The sequence below is a fragment of the Salmo salar genome, chromosome 23, assembly GCF_965601325.2.
Source record: "Salmo salar chromosome 23, fSalSal1, whole genome shotgun sequence".
NCBI lineage: Eukaryota > Metazoa > Chordata > Actinopteri > Salmoniformes > Salmonidae > Salmo > Salmo salar.
The window spans coordinates 17,689,810-17,706,691 of record NC_138313.1 but is presented as its reverse complement, the minus strand read 5'-3'; the positions used below and the strand labels follow the sequence as shown (position 1 = coordinate 17,706,691).

General features: G+C 44.9%; 1 protein-coding gene across 1 annotated transcript; it reads left to right on the top strand.

The window, feature by feature from the left end:
• Nucleotides 1-7,564: 7,564 nt before the first annotated feature.
• On the top strand, nt 7,565-11,212 carry nc2b (Dr1). The gene is made up of 3 exons (NM_001140325.1): nt 7,565-8,372; nt 8,759-8,922; nt 9,393-11,212. Exons 1-3 carry the CDS (start codon nt 8,153-8,155, stop codon nt 9,537-9,539), a joined length of 531 nt encoding a protein of 176 aa, NP_001133797.1. The 5' UTR covers nt 7,565-8,152; the 3' UTR covers nt 9,540-11,212.
• The last annotated feature ends 5,670 nt before the right edge of the window (nt 11,213-16,882 follow it).

The following is a 16,882-nucleotide window of genomic DNA, read 5'->3' as shown; positions in this document are numbered from 1 at the left end:
CACACAAGGCAAAACATTCCATTACACCATACCCTACATGTCAACAGTATGTTTGTAATATATATATTTTTTAATTGACCATATTAAATTATCATTGTAATTGCGCACACATTGATGTCAGACAATGCTCTGTTGCTGGTGACTGGGATGAATGCAGTAGCAGACTTCAGGAGCAGGACAAGACACCCTCTTTTTGACTGATCACTGATATAGGGGCATGTACGTCTAGGCCTATCTGGCTTGTATGATGGTCATAATGCTTTTTGACAGTGTCATAAAGTGTATTTTCTTAGTCCAAGTTAAGTGGCACAGGATGTTTATATAGCTTCATGACAGTGTCATAAAGTCTATTTTCTATAACTTATTTCAAATATGATGAAAAAAACATGACTGTAAAGAAATTATTACAACAACAACAAAGGATTTAAGAAACAAACTTTCAAACGAAAGGAAACTTCTTGGCAGGGAAAAAACTAATTTGAATAAATGTGGGTTTTGACACTATTATGTAGGTACCATAAATAGCCATAATATAACGCAATCTTTGTCACAATATATGGGTCATGACAGTGTTATGACAGGTTATGACACATTATGTCAGCTGTTATGACATATTATGACATGATTATGACTGTGTCATAACATGTTATGACACTGGGTGTCAAGTCAAGTGTTACCATCCAAACAATGGACGGAGGTCAATAAAACATTCAAAGAATTCCAGTGAACCCTTGAAGTGAATTGTGTTAAACACCCAATTATCGAGAACAATCAGCATGATTCATCAACAGAAAACAAGACAAATAATGCTTGTACTACCATTTGTAATGAATTCAACTCGAATCAAAAAGGAAACAAAATGACGCTCCAACAACTTCAGGTAAGATATTGTATTTATTCTTGGTCCACTTTTACAAATCAGAGTCACTTTTAAATGTTAGTTTTCTTGTGTAACACAACACAATTGGGCCTAAATCTATTTGTGTGACAGAAATGTAACACAAACAATATAATACACAATTACTAATATCATTTTTATAGTGTCTTGTCTTTCTAAGGTCCTGTGGAAAAACATAAAAACCTACTTAACTAAGACAAATGTTCATGCTCGTAGGGACTGTTTCAAGACTGGTGGCGGACCCCCAGTAAGACCAGAGACAAATGAACTGGGGGACTAGTTGACCGGGATTATTGATAGCGAGCAACCCCTGGACGGTATTTGGACAGTTCAGATGGGGGTTCGTTCCAATCTTCATTTGGTTGGACACATTCATTCAACATGTTCCATTCCCGCACTGCAGCGAATATGGAATGTTGTCAGTCATCTCTTGCACTCCCATAATAAAAATTATGTAATGAACTCAATTCTTGTAATGAACTCAACTCAATAATGCAGCAATGTAATCATTTTCTAGAGGCATATGATCACCATAGCTTGGAAGGGATAAGATGGGATGAAGGTCAGCCTGCTACATCTGCAGTAGCCAGGAGTGAAGACTATGTCAATAACCTGGGCCAGAGGACAAAGACAAAAAGGCTGAGCATGCATGAGAAACTGGCAATGGAATTTCATGAGCCAATTATTTAAACGAAGCATGAATGAAGAGGAGGAAGAGCGAAACATGAAGCAGCAGTACCAATGTTCTTAGGGGTCCCGATATTTCCATTTGTGAATTAAAACCATCTTTGTTACCAATCCATGGATATTGTTTGCTTCAATCACTTGAGCTATCTTTGGGTGAGAAGTGCTCCATAGCAAAAGCATTTCTGCAGGCTAGTCCATTTCTGTCATTGTCTGCCTCAACCACGGGAACATCTGTCTATTGCCTGCCACTGATGGAATATTAAACTATTGTTTATTCGACGTGGTATGCATCTGGGTCTTACCTTCATACCTGATAGTACGAACTGGCCATGACTGACCCAGCAGACCCGGACCAGCTGCACAACGTCATCTCCTCCCAAGGAGCCTCCATTGGTAGGCATGAGGAATTGGCCGCCCCACCGGCCATTCCACCTTCCCGGGAGCCCTGGTTACCTCCTCCGGAACACTTTAATGGAGAGCTGAGCACCTGTTGGGTGTTTTTATCTCAGTGCGCCCTCATTTTCGAGCTTCCGCCCTCCTCCTTCCCCTTGGATCGCTCCAAAAGAGCCTACCTCATCACGCTGATGTCTGGAAGGGCTCTCACCTGGGCTACCGCCGTATGGGAACAGCAGCCGGACATATGCGTGAGCCTGGAGGGGTTCGTGGGAGAGGTGAGGAAGGTCTTTGATGCCCTGTTCTCTGGGAGAGAAGCTGCCCGGAAGCTAATCCAGCTCCGGTAGGACGCCCGCACTGTGGCCGACTATGTCATGGATTTCCGTATGTTGGCAGCGGAGAGTGCGTGGATCCCGTAAGCACTGTTCGTCATGTTCCTGCACGACGTCTCGGAGGAGGTTAAGGACGGGCTTGCGGCTCGGGAGTTACCCACAGATTTTGACTCCCTCATCGCTTTGACCAGCCGCATCGATGGGTGATTGCAGGAACAACGGATGGAGAGGAAATTCGATTTCACTCACACGTCCAGGGATTCCACCTCGCTTCTGAGTCATCCCAGAAGTCCCCGACGGTCCCATGGCCGAGAGCACCCGGGATTTCCCCACCTTCATCGAGAGTCACCGAGGAGGACTGAGGCACTGTTCTCGAGCCCATGCAACTAGGTAGGGCTGGGCTGTCGCCAGCGGAACGGCAACACCGGATCAGCACAAGGAGCTGTCTGTATTGTGGGACTTTTGGTCATTTTGTGTCCTCGTGCCCAGTAAAAGACCATACTCACTGGTAGGAGCGAGTACTCTGGTGGGCCACATGGGGAACTTTTCTGCTTCTCTTAATTGCACCCCTTTTCATGTCATTCTGCTGTGGGGAAACCAGTCCAAATCTCTCCAGGTCCTCATTGACTCTGGGGCCGATGAGAGCTTTTTGGACGCCACACTGGCTTCCGAGCTGAACATCTCCACTCAGCCCCTCTCCATTCCCGTGGATGTTAGAGTGTTGGACGGGCGTTCTATAAGTAGGGTCACCCATAACACCACTCCCATCAACCTACCAGTGTCAGGGAATCACAGCAAGACCATTCAGTTCCTGCTCATCAAGTCCCCCCAGATCCCTGTGGTTTTGGGATTCTCCTGGCTCCACCCACTCATACACTGGTCTACGGGTGCCATCATGGGCTGGAGTCCGTTCTGCCACGCCCATTGTCTGAAGTCGGCCCAACCTGCCCCGGGACATCTTCCTGGGGCCTCGGAGGTGGTTCCAGATCTCTCCGCCATTTCCGTGGAGTACCAGGACCTCCTGGAGGTGTTCAGCAAGTCCCGGGCCACTTCTCTTCTGCCGCACCACCCCTATGACTGAGGGATTGGCCTTCTCCCTAGTACCACGCCAACCCGGGGGCATCTGTACTCGCTGTCGGGACCTGAAACCAAGGCTATGGAGGACTACATTGAGGACTACATTGGGGACTCCCTAGCTACTGGATTTATCCGTCCCTCTTCCTCTCCCACTAGCACAGGGTTCTTCTTTGTGGAGAAGAAGGACAAGACCCTGTGCCCGTGCATTGACTACCGGGGACTCATTACGGTTAAGATCCGTTACCCGCTACCACTCATTTCCTCGGCCTTCGAGCCGCTCCAGGGGGCCACTGTGTTTTCCAAGCTTGATCTACGGAACGCCTACCACTTGGTGCGGATACGAGAGGGGAACGAGTGGAAGACCGCCTTCAACATGGCCAGTGGCCACAACGAGTATCTGGTCATGCGTTTTGGCCTCACCAACGCCTCTGCTGTGTTCCAAGCTCTGGTAAATGATGTTCTCCGCGACATGTTGAACCGGTTTATCTTCGTCTACATTGATGACATCCTCGTCTACTCCCGCCCCCCCCACAAGAACATGTGCTCCACGTCCAACAGGTTCTTCAATGCCTTCTGGAGAATCAGATGTTTGTGAAGGCGGAGAAGTGCGGGTTCCATCACTCCACCATCCCCTTTCTGGGTTACATCATCTCTGCTGGGAGTGTCCAGATAGATCGCGGGAAGGTGAGAGCGGTGGTGGATTTGCCTCCGCCTACATCCAGAGTGCAGCAGCAACGTTTCCAACTTTGCCAACTTTTATCGGCACTTTATCTGGGGTTACAGCACCCTGGCTTCCCCCGTGTCTGCACTCACCTCTACCAAGGTTCCGATCACGTGGTCTCTGCCGCTGACCGGGCATTCCGGGACCTCAAAACTGCTTCACCACTGCTCCTATCTTGGCTCATCCTGACCCTTCCCGTCAGTTCATGGTGGAGGCCGATGCTTCGGATGTCGTAGTGGGGGCTGTCCTGTCCCAACGTTCTGCCCTGGAACGTTGGGACCGGGAGGCGCAGCTGCACCGGGAGGCGCAGCTGCATCCCTGTGCCTTCTTCTCCCACTGCCTCAACGCCTCGGAGAGGAACTACTATGTGGGGAATCTGGAGCTTCTCGCGGTGAAGATGGCGTTGGAGGAATGGAGGCTCTGGCTGGAAGGGGAGGAACATCTGTTCATTACGTGGACCGACCACAAAAACCTGGAGTATCTCCGCACTGCCAAGCACCTCAACTCCAGGCAAGAAAGATGGGCCCTGCTGTTTACCCAGGTCCAACTTTTCCCTCTCTTACCAGCCAGGGTCCAAGAACGCCAAGCAAGATGCCCTGTCTTGCCACTATAGCCCCAAGCTTACCACCCCGGAGCCCGAGACCATCCTTCCCACCTCGTGCCTGGTGACAGCACTCAGCTGGGATATAGGGAAACAGGTCCGGGAGGCGCAGCGGTCCCAGCTGCTGAACCCTGGGGTGAGCCCAGAAAACCGGATGTTTGTGCCTGACACTGTCCTCTCTGCGGTCCTGGAGTGGGTCCAATCCTCCAGGCTTGGCTGCCACCCGGGCTCCCGTTGGACCCTGGCTTTTGTGCGACAACGCTTTTGGTGGCTTACTATGGTTCTGGATGTCGGCACGTTTGTCACTGCCTGCACGGTCTGTGCTCAGAACAAGACTTCTCGGCAAGCTCCGGCTAGTCTTCTGCATCCACTGCCTGTCCCTCACTGTCCCTGGTCCAACATCTCCCTGGATTTTGTCACGGGTCTCCCTCCGTCTGTGGGCAACACTGCCATCATGACTGTGGTCGACCGGTTTTCCAAAGCCGCCCACTTCATTCCTCTCCCCAAACTACCATCGGCCAAGGAGACAGCCCAGCTCATGGTGCAGCACGCCTTGCGGATCCATGGACTGCCCATGGACATGGTCTCCGACCTGGGGCCTCAGTTCTCATCCTGGTTCTGGAAGGCGTTCTGCACCGTCAGTAGGTCGTCGGCCAGCCTGTCCTCTGGGTTCCACCCCCAGTCCAATGGCCAGTTGGAGCGAGCCAACCAGGACCTCGAGAGTACTCTGCGCTGCCTGGTCTCCGCCAACCCTACCACCTGGAGCCAGCAGCTTGTGTTGGTGGAATACGCCCGCAACACCCTTCCCTGCTCTACCACGGGCCTATCACCATTTGAGTGTTCCCTGGGCATCTGTCGCCTATGTAGATATTCCATTAACAATCTGCCGTTTCCAACTATAATAGTCATCTACAACATTAACAATGTCTACACTGTATTTCTGATAAATTTGATGTTGTTTTAATGAACAGAATATGTGCTTTTCTTTCAAAATCAAGGACATTTCTAAGTGACCCCAAACTTTTGAATTGTAGTGTATATGTAAATAATAAAAAAATGCAAAAATAAACAAAAATTATTCTTCCATTAGGGGGTGAGTAATCACTGTCCTGATATCTAGAAGCTCTTTTCAGTCATAATGTTTCTGCCACCGTCTCTTATGTACAAAATAAGTTACAATAACGCTAAAAAACACACACAATCGCACAATTGGTTAGGGGACCGTAAAACGGCAACCACCACCTCCGGCACAGTTATAAAACCATGTGTCTTTCACTGAGGAGTGGCTTCAGTCTGGCCACTCTACCATGAAGACCTGATTGGTGGAGTGCTGCAGAGATTGTTGTCCTTCTGGAAGGTTCTCCCATCTCCACAGAGAAACTCTGGAGCTCTGTCAGAGTGACCATCGGGTTCTTGGTCACCTCCCCGACCAAGGTCCTTCTCCCACGATTGCTCAGTTTGGCCGGGTGGCCAGCTCTAGGAAGAGTCTTAGTGGTTCCAAACTTCTTCCATTTAAGAATGATGGAAGCCACTGTGTTCTTGGGGGCTTTCAATGCTGCAGGAATGTTCTGGTACCCTTTCCCAGATCTGTGCCTCAACACAATCTTGTCTCTGAGCTCTACGGCAATTCCTTCGACCTCATGGCTTGGTTTTTGCTCGGACATGCGTTGTCACCTGTGGGACCTTATATAGACAGGTGTGTGCCTTTCCAAATCATGACCAATGAATTAATTTTATCAAAGATGGACTCCAATCAAGTTGTAGAAACATCTAAAGGATGATCAATGGAAACAGGATGCACCTGAGCTCAATTTTGAGTCTTATAGCAAATGGTCTGAATACTTATGTTAATCATGTATTTCTGTTTTCTATTTTTTATAAATTTGCAACCACCACCTGTTTTCATTTTGTCATTATGGGGTATTGTGTGTAGATTGATGAGGACAAAAAAACATTTTATCAATTTTAGAATAAGGCTGCAATGTAACAAAATGTGGAAAAAGTCATGGTGTCTACATACTTTCCGCATGCACTGTATGTTACTTTGCAGAGTACAGATAGACCACAAACTTCCACGTCCACATGATATCCCTATCCCTGATACATGATACTCCCTTCAAGCCTTTTAAAGCCTTCACTATATGCACCCTTTTATGCTCCATAATCAGAACAAAAAATGACAGTGGCAAAATTATTAAACACAACATTTTGTGATCAAATTATCAAATTAATTACCTTTTTATGATCAATTATAAAGCAACATAAAAGTATAATGGTTGTGTCTTGAAGAGTGTTTATGTTGAAAATGTACGGCTTTAAATGCTGATGGAAAAGTTACCTTTGAATTTTAGATTGTATTTTTACTGGGTAATCTCAATGGACTTTTGTATTGACAGAGCCTACAATAAAAGGATCCACTGATAAATTGTGTGGAGATCCAATTATGTAACAATGCTATCTACTGGGTCAGTAATGATTCCGAGGGTATATTGCACTAGCATTCAAAGCCCCAGTTGTATTGAAGGATAATCCAATATTAACCACTACCTAAGCGTTATTATATCCACTTTTTGTTTGTCCTGAACAAACACAAAACAGGAATATGGTGACATGTGATGAAACTAATATGGTAAAGGCCCACAGCAATACTTGTTTCAGTCAAATGTGGAAAGCGAAATGATTTTGCAAATCAAAGTATTATAGCCATAGGTCTACTTGTAGTCTTGGCCCACATTTTTATGACAGTATTATTTCGCCTCCAACACAGTAGGCGGCGATATGTGTCTTTGGTCGGCAGCACAGGCACTGTGACATTTTTTTTATACCGGATATGGATTTTGTTCGCTTGGAGTCGTTTCCTGAGACATTTCAGTGCTGATGAAGCAGACATAAGATAATAAATTCATTAAAGTATTTAATTCGGGCGATAAAGGAACAGCAATTATCTTTCAGTGCATACAACATTTTGTTTGAATTTTTTGGGGGGGATCAACACTGCCTTACGAAATGATCCCAACGAAACGCTTGCTAGCGTAGCCATGTCCTCAAAAGCCGCTGCAAAGCAATGTTGTTGCTAGCTAACGACGTTGCGAGAGGGACCATAGCTAACGTAACTCGCTAGCTAGTTTTCTCCTCGCCATCATATTTACGTTGACTTTTCCGTTACATCCAATGTCTCTGCTGTAGCTTTATGGTGTGCTGTGTCAATGGGCATTTGTCTTGTAACTGACTAGTTTGCTATACATAGCAAACGTTGTTTAGTTTAACTTTTCAAAACCAACTACTCCGAGTTCGGCTAACTAGCTAACGTTAATGTTAGCTTCTAACTCACGACATTGTTCAACACAAAGACCGCTACGAAACCCTACTATCAACGCAAGGCTTTCTTCCAGTTTCGTTTGTACTACGTTAACTTGCCAAGCTTGCTAGTTGTCTGGAATACGATGGCTTCTTCGTCGGGAAACGATGACGACCTCACCATTCCCAGGGCAGCTATCAACAAAATGATCAAAGAAACTTTGCCCAACGTACGGGTTGCCAACGATGCGAGGGAACTTGTTGTGAACTGTTGCACAGAGTTCATACATCTAATTTCATCAGAGGCGAATGAAATATGTAACAAGTCTGAAAAGAAGACTATATCTCCTGAACATGTTATTAATGGTTAGTGATTATTGTCTTTATCTATTCAGTGCCAACAGGTTTCAATGCATTATTGTACTGTGTGGGTGTTTCCCTTTCCTGCCATGTGTTTTGAAGTTGATGTCTATGTTCGCTATAAACTAGCCTGGTCCCACATTTTGTTCTCTCTTACCAGCTCAAAACAATCAGATCTCGATCAAATCAAATTTATTTATATAGCCCTTCGTACATCAGCTGATATCTCAAAGTGCTGTACAGAAACCCAGCCTAAAACCCCAAACAGCAAGCAATGCATGTGAAAGAAGCACGATCCAGGCTAGCTGTGCACTATTAGGTCCTCAATAATCAAGTGACAAGATAGTTTTCTGTTTTTTCCCCCCTAACCTTGTATTCATAATTTTCCACAGCACTTGAAAGCCTGGGTTTTGCATCGTACATCACAGAGGTGAAGGATGTCTTGCAGGAATGTAAAACTGTAGCACTTAAGAGGAGAAAGGCCAGCTCTCGCCTGGAAAACCTGGGTATCCCAGAGGAAGAGCTCCTCAGACAACAACAGGAACTCTTTGCTAAGGTAAGGTTCAAGTTTGTAGTCTGAGTGCTATTCTGTTTGTGCTGTCATGCCACAATAGATTTGGCAAAAGCACAAACCGATCTGGGACTAAGCTGTCAGCCCAAAACAATCTGGTACCAGGCTATCAAGACACAGTAATAAGATCAAGACTGATAACCTGTGTTAGGAGGTTCAAGTTGCATAACCTAATAGGAGTCAGACCATTTCCTGCTGCATGTCTGACTACACTTTCACACACAGATCACATGGTAAGTGTACATTGCCTGATGATCGCATCTTTGATTAATACCCTTCACACATGAACATGTCAATTCCCAACACCAGTTTCTACAGGAGAGACGGTACAAAAATGAGAGCCTGGACTGGGAAGTGAACCCCGGCCTCTGGTGGGGGACAGTATATGTGTAGAGTTGTGGTGTTACACACAACCTGAATCACTAACCCTGACTAATCTGTTTATTGTGTTCCAGGCACGGCAGCAGCAAGCAGAGCTAGCCCAGCAGGAGTGGCTCCAGATGCAGCAGGCTGCCCAGCAGGCCCAGTTGGCTGCAGCATCTGCCAGTGCTGGACAGCAGGCTGGCTCCTCACAGGACGAGGATGATGAGGATGACATGTGATGATGAAGATGATGACCCCTGGGACTGGAATTTGGGCAACAACAAGAAAGCAGGGTCGTCTTCATAAGGACACACCGTAGCAAAACATTTTGCAACGGATACTGAAAGCAAGCGTTTCTTATTGGATAACTACAGATAGTAGGCTACCACCCCGTTTCAGGCTGTTTTCTCCCTGTTTCGTGCCTATTGAACACGACCCAAGCCATATCCCTTTTCTTTGGACAGTGTCAGCAAGCAGCCCTCTCTCTCCCAACGCTCTCATTGGTAGAGATCTGAGCTATGTAGAGACATAATGTGCGTAATCTCACCAGTCCAGTATCAGGCGTACACATTGTTATGGACAGTTTCAAGCTATATAGATAGACATTTTGTTTTGTTTTTGACAGTAGTATCTGAAAACGCACATATTTGGATAAAGATGCATTTTCAAGCATTCCTCCACTCACCTGAAATTTTATTTTTGCCAATCACAAATCAAATGTTAACTCTGTCATGGAATTGTAATGTGCTGTGTGATTTGGAGATTATTGTTGGTTGCAAGGTAGAATGGAACATGCTGCTGAAGGTAGAAAGTGTATTGAAAAAAGTATCATGGTTTTGGCTATGTTTAGAAAAGAACATTAGTACAGTTCAGGTACTGCTCCTTTAGATTCTGTTTCTACTAGATTATTTGGGGGGTTCAGGAGAATAGCTCCTCACTCTTTGCTAAAGGTGGGCTTGACTTATTCCTCCTACCTGTTTGTGGTCCTATTTGGGTAGTAGTTTTGACATAAATAGTTCCTTACCCACCTCTTTGTATGTTTGTTTAACAGGACGGATGTGTCCCAAACAGCACCCTATGTCCTATATAGTGCATTACATTTGACCAGAACCCTATAGGCCCTGGTCAAGTATTGCACTATAATGGGAATAGGGTGCCATTTGGGATGCACACAATATTTCTGAAACACTTAGAGGGGTTGTGAATATGTATTTGATTTGTAAAATTGAGTTTGAAAATGCTTTTTGTTTTATTTTAGCTCAGTCATTATCTAAGTAGGTTGATGCTTTTTTCTTATGTTCACCTACAGTATTGCTAATTGATTAGCTACTCATTTCAGAATATTTTTGACTCATAGAACCAAATATATAGGTTGCATCCCAAATGGCACAGTCTTTCCTATGTAGTGCAATACTTTTTACCAGAACCCAATTGGCCTTGGTCATAGTGCACTATATAGGGAATAGGGTGCAATGTGGGACACAGCTTAACAACCCTGAATATATGAGATGAGGCCAAGGTGTATGTTCCATGTGTAGAATAAAGAGACTTGGGTGCAGTGTGCACTCAGGTTACTGTTCACAATGCTGATGGTAACTTTCACTTTGTAAAAATGCTTTATCATCTTGGCTTAATCTGTTTTTGTTTGCATCCCAAATCGCAGCCTATTTCCTTTAGTGCATATGAATACTTTGGCTCTAGTCAAAAGTAGTGCACCATGTAGGGAATAGGGTGCCATTTGGGGCGCATTCTTTTTTTCTCCAGTATGGAATGAAAAAGTTGCATTGTGAATGTGTGGTGAATTGTTTAAAAATGTAAAGATTGGTAACCTCTAGGTGTGATACACATTCACATGCCTTCTATAAAGTTGTATTCTTTAAGCAATAAAGTTAACATGTTTTATAGAGACCAATCCTTCCTCTTCATGTTTTGTGAGTTATTTACAGTCCTTTCCTATTTTTTTGTTAACTGTACTATGTTAGCCCCCTCTGTTTTTCATCCTCATGGACAAAAGCTGTACATTTATTTTTACTATGACCAAAAAGTCAAACAATATGCTGTTATGATACATTTCCACCATATTCCAAGCAATGTAAATCCAATGTTCACACATCTTGCTAAATTATTCTAAATGGGAAAACTGTAATATACTGAAATGTAAAATACTTGAAATGAGTCTAATGTGCACTGACTGTAAGTTGCTCTGCATAAGAGTCTGCTAAATCAGTGGTTCCCAAACTGGTGTGCGAGAGTTTGGCCCCCCCCAAAAACAAAAAAAAACATTTTACATTGGATACTGAAAAGAGTGTTTCTTATTGGATAACTACTTATATATATATATATATATATATATATATACAGTGCATTTGGTAAGTATTCAGACCCCTTGACTTTTTCCACATTTTGTTACATTACAGCCTTATTCTAAAATGGATTACATTATTTTGCCCTCATCAATCTACACACAATACCCCATAATGCCATAATGACAAGTTTTTAGAAATGTATGCAAATGTATAACAAATTTAACTGAATTATCAACTTTACGTAAGTATTCAGACCCTTTACTCAGTACTTTGTTGAAGCACCTTTAGCAGCGATTACAGCCTTGAGCATTATTAGGTATGACACTACAAGCTTGGCACACCCATTCTTCTCTGCAGATCCTCTCAAGCTCTGTCAGGTTGGATGGGGAGTGTCTCTGCACAACTATTTCAGGTCTTTCCAGAGATGTTCGATCGGGTTCAAGTCTGGGCTCTGGCTGGGCCACTCAAGGACATTCAGAGGCTTGTCCCAAAGGCACTCCTGCGTTGTCTGTGCTTAGGGTCATTGTCCTGTTGGATGGTGAACCTTCACCCCCAATAAGAGGTCCTGATCGCTCAAGTTGTAGAAACATCTTAAGAATGATCAAAGGAAGCAGGATCCATTTTAGCTCAATTTTGAGTCTCAAAGCAAAGAGTCTGAATACTTATGTAAATAAGGTATTTCAGTTTTTTATTTTGAATATATTTGCAAAAATGTCTAGATTTTTTTTTTTTCTCTGTCATTATGGGGTATTGTGTGTAAATTGATGAGGATTTGTTTTTATTTAATTCATTTTACTATAAGGCTGTAACAAAATGTGGAAAAAAGGAAGGGGTCTCAATACTTTCCGAATGTGTTGTATATATGTATATATTTTAAAGTAACTCAGTCCGGCTTTAATCTTGCTCTTGAAAATGTTTATAATAGAATGCGCAAGTTGCCATTTTGAAATTGGGTAGTGCATCATTCGTTTCTCTTGTCATGTTAGTTATTGCATACCTTTGAGATCTATTTATAACTTGTCAGAAATGTCCAGATTAACTAGCTCATTTTTATTTAGTTTTTTTAGCCCATAGATATTGTTGACATTTTTTTGTCACTCAAATATTACAAGAAATGCAAGAAAATGTGCTTTAAAACGGCATAATTTTCTTTGCACCCCTTGATTTTTGGGGGGAATTGCAGGAAATTAACTTTAATCCTGCAAAATTCTTTCCACCAACAAGAGGGGTGTGAACAGTTTGTGTCATGAACAATGCTTGTGCCATTGAAATAGACGTGGTGCGCGAGCAGGGAGGCCGCGGAATGTTCCCCAATGCTGGAAGGGGGGCCCGAGTGAAAACGTTTGGGAACACTTGTGCTAAATGATCAAAATGTAAATGTAGACTTAAGTAACCAACCATTGTGGGCCTGTTACAATACATACATCATTACGGATTTTACAAATATCCACTTTGTTAGATCAGATTTGTTGAATGTGCAGTTCGTTTTGGTTGTTTCAGATTATTTTGTGCCAAATAGAAATGAATGGTGAATAATGTATTGTGTCATTTAGGGGTGTCAATAATTTTGGACCCCTACCTTTTTGAGAAAAACTCTTATTATTTCTTAAACTAAATCTCTTTCTCTGAGCAATTGTATAAGTATAATATCATTTCCTAGTTTCTTTGAACATACAACAAAGATCAGTATTTACATTATTTATTTTATGTAGACAGTCATTATTGCTCATCTTTATCAAGGGTGTCAATAATTTCGTACCCCACTGTATATAAATATATTATACAAACTCACACTCTATCTACGACTTGATGTTGGGAGCATTATCCTCATAAATGTGGTAAAGCGCTATGACATGCATATCAAGGTTTGTCAATTTATTCACTTTGCCAATGATAGACACTATGATATTTTACCTTATCATTATATAAATGTGCATTGTCAAATTTATGATATGCGATTTGTCATGCCCATGCATTCCAGTTTGGTATTGACTGTTACAGTATGTGGGTGCAAATAAACTTGAACTTGATAAGTATTTTAATAGATTGCCTACATTTCATTCAAGCATCGGTACAGCCTGGCTGACGCGACCCACGTGACTACACAGCAAAGAGCTTTTTATTTATTTATTTTTAATTATGAGCACAACAAATACAAAACAAATACACAAAAAAATAAGAAATATACAAACAAGAATACATAAACCTAACAGACAGTGGTATTACATACAGGGTCGGAAATCCCGGGGGGGACGGGGGGGGACACGACCCCCCCCCCCCATCCTGGGAAAAATATAATTTGTCCCCCCCAATATATCACTGTAAACATAAATATGTAATTTAAATAATATTAATAATACGCAATGAAAGCAATTGTGCTGATTATAGACACTTAATAGCGCGTTTTTAAGTTTCAAAAAATTGCGACCCCCCACCCTTTGCCTCACAATGGTTTGATCCACTGCCAGTTCCTTAGTTGGCAAGGTAACAGAGGGGTCGTGTCTACTGTCTGAAAGGCACTCAATGCACGTAACTGACGGGAGGTTCATCCAGTCAATCGTGCCATAGCAATGTTTTGTTTTATGTTGGCAGGGTTCACACACACACTAGCTGAATTTGCAGAGCTAGCGCGCAAATATTAACTATTAAGCTAGCTAGTACCTATTCCATTTATGTGGCGTCGTCAAAGATGGAATCTTTGCTATCGTCAATTTATTCCAAGCTCAGCATGCAGATGATGTAAGTTAGTGCTTCAAAGTCCCTGTGATAAGGTTAGCGATAAACTGAAGTCCAAACTGAACAGAACTACTGTCACGTCCTGGCCAGTATAAGGGTTAATTGGTATTGTAGTTTGGTCAGGACGTGGCAGAGGGTATTTGTTTTATGTGGTTCAGGGTGGTGTTTTTGAAGTAAGGGCATTTGATTTAGTATTCCGGGGTTTTTGGGCACTGTTTGAGTTTCACGTATTTCTATGTTGATCTAGTTAGTTGTATGTCTATGTTTGGTTAATTGGGGTGGACTTCCAATTGAAGGCAGCTGAGTGGTGTTGCCTTTGATTGGAAGTCCTATATTAGTTGGGTGTGTTTGTCTGTTTAATGGTGGGAGATTGTTCCGTGTTTAGTGTGTGTAAACCTAACAGGACTGTCAGTGTATCGTGCGTTCGTTTTTGTTATTTTGTATGTTCGTTTTGGAATTTATTAAAAGTTCAAAATGAACCATCTCAACTCTGCTGCATATTGGTCCTCATTTTCCGATGATGATTTCGCCATATCTGTCACGGTTGTCGTCGGTGAAGGAGGACCAAAACACAGCAGGTATGTGCAGGCTCATCTTGATGTTTATTTGCTTTCAAAATGAACGTACGAAAATAACAACACACGAACGATCAACAAAAACAGTCTGGTAAGGCACAAGGCGAAACACAGAACAATCTCCCACAAAATACAAGACAAACACACCCAACTAATATAGGACTTCCAATCAAAGGCAACACCAAACAGCTGCCTTCAATTGGAAGTCCAACCCCAATTAACTCAACATAGAACCAGACACACTAGACTAAACATAGAAATACATAAACCAAAACCCGGAAATACTAAATCAAACACCCTTTTAACAAACACACCACCCCGAATCACATAAAACGAATACCCTCTGCCACGTCCTGACCAAACTACAATACTAATTAACCCTTATACTGGCCAGGACGTGACAGTACCCCCCCCCCCCCCCCCCCCCCTAAAGGTGCTAACCCCGGAATCACCGAGAAAAAAAAAAAAAACAACAACCCCAAAACAAGAAAACCAAAATTCCCCTCTACTAAAGGGAGGGAAGGGAGGGTGGCTGCCGTCAACGACGGCACTGTGCTACACCCCCCCTCCCCAACCCACCTATATCTGGAGGTGGTTCTGGTTCCGGCCGTTCCAGGCTGTCGTGCCACTCTGGCATCGCCGGGGGGCAGTCGGGCCACTCTGGCATCGCCGGGGGGCAGTCGGGCCACTCTGGACAGTCTGGGCAGTCTGGCAACTCGGGACAGTCTGGGCAGTCTGGCAACTCGGGACAGTCTGGGCAGTCTGGCAACTCGGGACAGTCTGGGCAGTCTGGCCACTCGGGACAGTTCTGGGCAGTCTGGCCACTCCGGCCGTTCAGCGCAGTCTGGCCACTCCGGCGACTGTTGACTGGCGGGCAGCTCCGACGACTGTTGACTGGCGGCAGCTCTGATGACGACTGTAGACTGGCGGGCAGCTCTGATGACGACTGTTGACTGGCGGGCAGCTCTGATGACGACTGTTGACTGGCGGGCAGCTCTGATGACGACTGTTGACTGGCGGGCAGCTCTGATGACGACTGTTGACTGGCGGGCAGCTCTGATGACGACTGTTGACTGGCGGGCAGCTCTGATGACGACTGTTGACTGGCGGGCAGCTCTGATGACGACTGTTGACTGGCGGGCAGCTCTGATGACGACTGTTGACTGGCGGGCAGCTCTGATCGACGACTGTTGACTAGCGGGCAGCTCTGACGACGACTGTTGACTGGCGGGCAGCTCTGACGACGACTGTTGACTGGCGGGCAGCTCTGACGACTGTTGACTGGTGAGGCTGGGTTTACGCACTTGAAGCCTGGTGCGTGGTGCTGGTACTGGGCTAACCAAATTTTGAACACGCACCTCCAGGCTAGTGCGGGGAGCGGGAACAGGACGAGTTGGACTGGGTTGACGCACTTCCGGGTTCGCACGAGAGACAGGAGCAGGAAACCCAGGGCTTTGGAGGCGCACAGTCGGTCTAGCACTTACCTCCTGCACAACCCGCCTTGGCTGGATGGAACTAGTAGCCCTGTACGAGCGGGGTGCTCGTACAGGGCAGACTGGGCTGTGCAGGGGCCTGATGGTAGCCGTGCGTAGAGCGGGAGTTGGGTAACCTGGTCCTCGGAGGCGTACCGGCGACCAGATGCGCTGCGCAGGCATCCTCCTACCAGGCTGGATGCCCGCTCTAGCACGGCAGCTGCGAGTGACTGGAATAACGCGCACCGGACTGTGCGTGCGTTTGGGTGAGAGTGCGCTCCTCAGCGAAACATAGCGCTCTCCACCCCATACGCTCCTCCATATAACCACGGGTAGCTGGCTTCCGGCTCTTCCTACGCCTAGCCAAACTACCCGTGTGCCCCCCCCAAAAAAATTATTGGGGGTGCCTCTCGTGCTTCTCCCTCAGCGCGTCCATGGCCTCGTACCTCCGCCTCTCTGCCTTGGCTGCCTCAATTTCCCACTGCGGGCGGCG

Bases quoted from the DNA above. Each gene is read 5' to 3' on its own strand.
- nc2b (NM_001140325.1), top strand. From the start codon at position 8,153: ATGGCTTCTTCGTCGGGAAACGATGACGACCTCACCATTCCCAGGGCA. The intron at 8,373-8,758 runs GTTAGTGATTAT...AATTTTCCACAG, and splicing joins TCCTGAACATGTTATTAATG to CACTTGAAAGCCTGGGTTTT. The intron at 8,923-9,392 runs GTAAGGTTCAAG...ATTGTGTTCCAG, and splicing joins AACAGGAACTCTTTGCTAAG to GCACGGCAGCAGCAAGCAGA.